The sequence below is a fragment of the Phyllostomus discolor genome, chromosome 1, assembly GCF_004126475.2.
Source record: "Phyllostomus discolor isolate MPI-MPIP mPhyDis1 chromosome 1, mPhyDis1.pri.v3, whole genome shotgun sequence".
Lineage (NCBI taxonomy): Eukaryota > Metazoa > Chordata > Mammalia > Chiroptera > Phyllostomidae > Phyllostomus > Phyllostomus discolor.
The window spans coordinates 48,682,224-48,689,667 of record NC_040903.2 but is presented as its reverse complement, the minus strand read 5'-3'; the positions used below and the strand labels follow the sequence as shown (position 1 = coordinate 48,689,667).

The window sequence follows — 7,444 nt, the reverse complement described above, 5'->3', positions numbered from 1 at the left end:
AAGTAGAAAAAAGGCCCCCACTCCTTTCAAAAGTGAACTTTTGAATGAAGATGTCTACTACGTGGACCCCTCTGCCTCTTGTCAGGCTGCAGTTTTGTGGGGTTTCCAGGCAGGGATTTGTTTTGTTTTGTTTTGTTTTGGGGGGGGGGGGGGGGGGTTTGGTTGGTTTTTTAGTCTCTCATGGAAGCCTGCTTTTCTTAGGGTATAAAATGATTGAAGTTAACTCTATAATTTCCTTCTTAACTCAAGCCAGACGTTCAGATTTGAGGTTTAAATTCTCATGTGTTTATTTTTTAGAAAAATTTAGACAATTGGTCTAAATTTCAACAATCAGTATACTATCAAAAGAAACTTACATGAAACTTCCTCCCTGATGAATAAAAATGCAAACTCCAGGTACATAAGGTACTTTATTTGAAAAAAGTTGTTCAAGGTTGTCCTATCAATCAGCCTCTGAAGGGTGATTTTTACATGTCTTCTCATGCTTGTTTGTATGGGGAAGCTCTCTTTTTTAGGGGGGTAGTGGGGGAAGGATTCCTTGGAACATAAATCTGAGCCCAGAGCAGGAATGAGGAAGAATGCAGGTGTCCTTAGCGGGGATTTCGGCATCAGGACTTCCATGTCCTCCGAGCTGGAGTGGACTTACCCGCAGGTCCACGTTTTCTATAAAACAAAATCACAAACAAGAGAGTTGTGTTTAGAGAAAGACCAGACACTGTGGCTTTCCCCTGAGTTATCAAGCAAGGAATATTGCAGATACTGGCTTCCAGTTTAGTGCACTGATCTGCTAGAGTCACCCCAACTCTATCAGGTAAGCAATAATAAAGGGGGCAACATCTGTCTTAGAAACCTCTCATAAATTTAAAATGGCGCCCAATTTGACTGCCCAGGAAAGGGAAATCCTTCAGTGCAAATTAGAAAATGAAAAATGTTCGTATGCCAGACTTACTTCTTCATATCTTCCAAAAATTCATATGTCCCTGAATAATTAGGATCCAAGCATAGAACTGGTCCTTTCTTCAACCAGGCTCTGGGAGAAAATAAACAAAAATCAAAATAAAGCAGTGTTCCATTTTAGCAATCCTGCACTTAAATATAAAAATAATTATTCCCAGATGAAGTAAACTGGAGGTCGGCAGTTTTAGATCAGAAGCAGGTGATTTGTAGCATGAGGTCTGAAGAAAAAGAAAAACACCATTTACAGATACGTGTGTGTGAGCTGGTGGAACTGCCTACAAAGCTGACAGAATCTTACAAGTCAAAGGTTAACGCTTTGTTGACAACTCTTATGTGACTTGGAGACAGAGCAAATAGCTAACTCAAAGGCTGGCTCATTTCTAAGGCCATATCACAATATCTTTTCAATGTTTTTGTCTATTGAGCTTAGGAGAACAAAATATACTATAAGACACACTCTCTTGAAGATGTTTTACATGAAAAAAATTCTGTGAAATTTAATGTGGGAGAGGTGTCAGAACTCGTTGCTCTGAGTGATATCCACATTTTTTGGTTGAACCACTAACTAGTGAGGATTTCCCTGCTCTAAGAAATGAAGTGATAACAAAGGCAACAGCAATAACTAATAGCTGCTATTGAGCGAGCCCTCACAGTGTGCCAGGCAGTATGCTCAGCAGGTAATGTGAAGCATCTCAATGAATCTACCAAAAATCCTACGCCAGAGGAACTTGAAGTTTAGTGAGTTTATTATATGTTTTCTAAGATTGCAAAGTAAATATATAAACACAAATGTAGGTTATCTGACTCCAGAACCCACCCTTTCAGCCACAGCTTTATATGGGCATAACCTGAATGGTCACCAAGTGCCAGACGTGGTGCTGCATGCTTCACCCGCTGTGGAGGAAGTGACATCTCCCAGGCGAGAGCAAACTGGGGAAATCTACCCTTTATTGGTGTGAACTCACACAGAACAGAATGTATTGATGTCCCCTAGCTATACAATGACCAATAAGAAGGATCCATCCATCTAGCTGTGAGGCTCTACCCTTGTTAAGTGAATCACAAGCAGTCAGAGACCACTCAACAAGAGGGCTCCTGGGCAGAGGCTTCCCGTTCGATTTCTGCATTCGTGATGGAAAACAGATTTCTGGTCATCTGGACACACGATATTTGGACCCCTGACTGCTGTGAGTTTCTCATAATAATCTACGTCTTTTGTTTCTATATCTGGTTGTCATTAGGTAACCAGAATTTGGTGAGAAGATAGGAAATTAAATTTTTGTCACTTTACCAAGAAAATGATCTGCATTACTTTCCCTGATTGAGAGGTGAGAGCCTGGACTCATGACAGAGGAAATGTCATAAAAAGAAAGAAGTTTCAGTTTTCTACTTGACCACAGGAGCTGATCCCAGCGAGGTCCTGGCTAAACTTCACAGCTCTGAGTTGGAGGACAATAATTATGGCTTAGTTAGAACTTTCATTGGCAGACACCTCAGTGAAAGTATAATGCTTTTTTAATGAAAATTTTTATATACATATTTGATACTATGTATTTCTTTTTTATAAGTTGAATACAATTAGTCTGAGGCCCAAAACACTGATATCAAAATGGGACAAGAAAAAAGTGAGCTGTTTACAAACATTTCAAAAGCCTAAAAAGTCCAAAGGAAGAACTTCTAATGAAAGCAAAGTCAGCAAAGCCCCAGAAAGACGCTGTGTCTAATACTTCAAGGTGTTGTGGGTGCTTGTTTCATTAAAAATGGGTCCAAGAAGGAGAAACCAAAGTTCTAAGCAGTTATATGCAAAAAGAACCCCGGGCTCCATTTGAAATATTTAATGTAACAATCCGATGCTTGTTGAGCCTCTACTACATACCAGGTAAGGAACAAAGCATTGGGACTAGAGGAATGAAGAGTATCCCTGCTCACAAAGAACTTATTTTCTGGCAGGAGTGAAAGAGGGGGACAAACTTGATTGTCTCAAGGCGGTGTTGTAATGATTGCAGCTAACATTCACGAAACGTTTCCCTCTGCGCCAGACACTGAAGCAGGGGCCCTCCCTGTGACCTGTAAAGTCTCATTTGATGTGCCATGAACAATGCTATGGTAGAGGTATCCACAGATTTTTCTGGGAATACAAAAAAAGGGAGGGTCAGAGAAGCAACGGGTTGTACAATTTCAATCAAAGAAAATATCTATTAAATTTCTTGCAGCGAGTACTGTCCCCTGAGCCTAACTCTTTATTCAGAATTAGGGGATCAAAGGTGATAGAACCAAAAGCTAAAGGTCATTTCTGTAAAACAAAGGTTCAGAAAAAGGATGGTTGTCGATATTCCTTTTCTTGCTCTTTGACTTAGTGGGAAACAAAGTATCTGCTTTTGCTGGCAATTTCGAATTTGGTGGATTCAAGAAGGCACTTGGGAATGGGGAAATGTGAGTAGCATCCCTGGCTCTGTCCCCTTGGAATGGTGTGTCTAGAGCAGTTAGTGAAGCCTCAGGTTCTACATCTGTAAAGGGATGATAACAATACACATGCCCTAGTAGAGCTAAGGAATAAAATAAGTGAATGCACGTCAAGCAGTTAGCTCAGGGCCACTGCATAATAAGCATTGAACGGAAACTGATGATTTCCAATATTAGTCTGAGAATTGTTACTGACCCTCAAAGTAAATTACTTGGAAATTCTTGAGTAAGGATACTACTTGGCCTACCATTTGTGACAACACGGGGGTGGACCTACAGGGTAATGTGCAGACAAAGTCAAATACTATATAATTTCATTTATGTGTGGAATCTAAAAAACAAAAAACAAACTAACAAACATCAACAACAACAAAACTCTGAAAAAACAAAACAGAGACAGACTCATAGATACAGAGAACAAACTGATTGATACCAGCTGGAAGGAGAGGTTGGGGGGCTAGGTAAGAAAGGAGAAGTGATTATAAAGTACAAATTGGTAGTTACAAAATATCCGTAGGACATGAAGTACAACACAGGAATTATAGTCAATAATATTGTAATAACTCTACTTGGTATCAGTTGGTTACTAGGCTTATCAGGAAAAATACTTTGTAAATTATATAATTGTCTACTATGCTGTACACCAAAATTAATATAATATGAAATGTCAGCTATAATTAAAAATGTTTTTAAAAAGTTTAAATTCTACGTGGAAACACATAATCTGATTTTCACTGGGAGAAAAGAATAACATATACTTTTTCTTACAACTTACATGATTTCCGGGCGTGGGCAGCCATTCCCAGGGAGAAAGGTTCTAACCCGTTTAACTGCATTCACCCTAGGGATCTTCTTGGTAACTCCGGTGCACTGGCACCTGTATCTTGCATAAGGGGCCTCCAGGACACCTGTGAACACAGACTTGGTTATTTTAATTCCCTGGGCACATAATTCATAACTAGAACTTAACTACTGATCTTTTGTATAGTGCATTTGAAGATGTAAAAATTGCAATTGGTGCTTGAAGTTCCCACATCTTTCCTGTGTGTATTTCTGCTTGCCTTGACTTAATTTCAAACATTTTCTACCAAAGTCTTAAAAATAAAATTAGCTTTTTAAAAACAACAACCACTGAAATTTGTGATAGAATTATATTGGCACTCGGGTAATTATCTACATAATAAAAGTTAAGAACCAGCGCAATGGGGACTTACGACTCAGTTATAATTCATGCAGTATAAATCAACTGAGCTTCACTCTGAACACATAAAAATCGAGGACAAAAACTCATCATAGAGTCCCGGAAGCCATAACAAGCTGTAACAGTTCTCTCTCTTATTATACTCAATGCCCCCCTTGTCAGTCTTAGAGAAAACAGATATTGTTAAAGATATTTTTTGTTTTTTTAATGCATTGGTCCTCCATTTTAGCTGCAAATAATTACCAAACAAAAACCGATAATAACAATTCAAGACTATTTTCATCCAACAAGAAGTTATTAGTACTAGACAAGTACCATAAGGAACCCATCTCATGTATTTTAATGAATTCTTTCCTCTTTAATTCGAGCACCTACCAGCATGTTTGACACATATTTGCAAATATGAGACCCAGCTCAAGGTGTTCACAATTTAGTGGAGGGAACAAATGAGCAAAAACTGAAATACCACAACGTGCTGTACTTCACCCAGGGTCCCAACTGCATGGTGGGAACGGAGGGCTTTGCCAGGAGCAATGGGAAAGCTTCATAGAGGAGGAAAGAGATGAGGGTCTTGAAGAATGAAAATAACATATAGAGCAAAATAGTAATTGAAAAAATATTTCCTGCATTTTAAGAACAGAAATGTGTCCTCTAAACCTAAGTCAAGTGTATCATTCTGCATATGCATCTGATTTGTTCAGTGTATAAAAAGTTGCCACTTCAAGTAGATACGTGTCTATTTATACAAGATCACTTTCCCATTTAGACTTGGAAGTCTGCTTCTTTGCAGAAAGCTTGTACTTAAATAATCCTGTTATACTGATAATGGTTCATGTCAGTGCCAACCATACAGATTTGCATCAGATGTTCCCTGCAGGAGACTAGCCCACTGAGGTCAACAATCTTTAAACCCTATAAAGGGTTTGGTCAGAAGGGGTATCACTGACTGGCAGAACAGAGAAGAGATACATGGAAAGAATTGGCTATAGCAGAGCTAAATCTGAAAAAGGCCAGGAATAGACAACCCAAGTATAAGTCACATGGACATAGGATGTCCAGTATCCCTCCTTCTATGGCCAGCAATTGTAACAATATAAATGCTTCCAGCCCCAAGAGTTAAATCCTCAAGCTCCTTCCTTTTACAGATCCAGGAGCTATGAGCAGTTTTTTTCCTCATTAAGTCATATTTCCCCCATTTTCTAATTGAATGGCTGAAGACCATTTCTGTTCAAAAGACAATGACATCATAAGTGAAAGTGCTCACCATGAACCAGACAGAGGCTGCAGACCAGAAGCATGAGAAGCAGACATCCGGGGATGAACCTCATTCTGCCTGAAGGTGGAGTTCAGACTTCAGCTCTAAACTGTGGGCTGTTAGCCCAGAGACTCCTATTTATTTCACCAGCAAGGGCCCTCCCACTGCCTTTGTCTCTGGCAGGTCAGCTGCGTCAACAGTTATTTTAAAAGCCCCCAAATATTGCTGAGATTGCTTTTTTAACTTCTCTGGTAAATTTTATGAATTTGCTTCAAAATACTGCAGTGTAATAACATGTTTCTTGAACATGTAGACTGTAGGTGGCAAGGATCTGCAGGGATTTGAGGGTGGGGAGGGAGGGAAAAGACATCAGTTTGGGGGCTCCACAGGACTGTCTAGGACCGCTATCAGTGGTTGCAGCTGTGTGAGCTTCTCTCCGGGAGGGTTCAGCAGGCTTTCTCAACGGAGTTTGAATATGTGCCCCATGAAATTAGGGACTCTGTCGGGCACATCCTTGTGTCCCCAGCACCTGCAAGAGTCTAGCCTTTGGTAAGTGGTCTGTAAATACAGGTTCCGGCAGAAGTAACACCTGCTTGAGTGTGATTGGTAGGGTAATAACATGGGTGTATTATAGTTTTAATTTGAACATTTCACCTAAAATGTCATATGGTGTGCTTGAGTGTGATATTTTTGTGTTACAGAATTACATGCTTATGATTCTGTAGCAAAAGATTTTGTAATAAAAAGGGGCGTTGTTTGTGCCGGACCCTGTAAATGCAGATCTAATGAATGTCTCCTTGTATACAGATCCCTATGCTGACTAGGCTACTGTTTTTCTACCAGGCTTTCCCACCTCTTATTTTTCTATCTGAAATACATGATTACTTACATAATTTAACTATCACAGAAATACAGGAAAGGGGCAAGTATGTGCCCCCTCACTGGTGTGCTAGTGTCTTGATGAAGGGAAGGAAGCAATGGCTTTGAGGAATTAAATCTTTCTGGTTCTGGGATACATTTATTGAGCTTAAGAACTAGGTTTCAGTGGAGGGTGTCATTAGAATTTCATCAGATGCTGAACCTATATTACAGTTTGTTTAACAAAGCATATGTGCAATTTGTTTAACAAAGCATATGAGCAATTTGGTGTTTATCTGGCCAAATGACTCAGAAGCAATCAACCCACGGCCTTAACTCGCTTGGAGCTTCTTGATTAAAAACAAGAAAAGCATGCGGACAGTGGCGGGGTGTCCTGATGTGCCGCGGGCCACCCTGGGAGTCCACAGGTGTGCATGTGTGCACCCAGAGCCACGGAACCACTGAAAAACCAGAAGTTTGGTCTTCCTAACATGCCTTTGTCAACAATTTGATTTTTCCTCCTTGATTAGCACCGTGGATGTTTAACATCCTAAGTGTTCCAGTTGTCATACTGGAATGTCATACAACCTTCTTATAGCAAACAGGCCTCTGGTTGGCCTGCAGGAACGGGGGATTCATCAGTCTTCAGGCAGCCCGTTCTATTGTTTGGGCAGATCTAGGTAATAGAGAGCTCACATATATGTGAAAGC

General features: G+C 40.0%; 1 protein-coding gene across 1 annotated transcript; it reads right to left on the bottom strand.

Annotated features, from left to right (window-relative positions):
* Positions 1-391: 391 nt before the first annotated feature.
* On the bottom strand, positions 392-6,032 carry CXCL13 (C-X-C motif chemokine ligand 13). The gene is made up of 4 exons (XM_036022545.1): positions 5,886-6,032; positions 4,196-4,328; positions 950-1,030; positions 392-663 (listed from the first exon to the last, which is right to left on the bottom strand). Exons 1-4 carry the CDS (start codon positions 5,947-5,949, stop codon positions 609-611), a joined length of 333 nt encoding a protein of 110 aa, XP_035878438.1. The 5' UTR covers positions 5,950-6,032; the 3' UTR covers positions 392-608.
* Between the last annotated feature and the right edge of the window lie 1,412 nt (positions 6,033-7,444).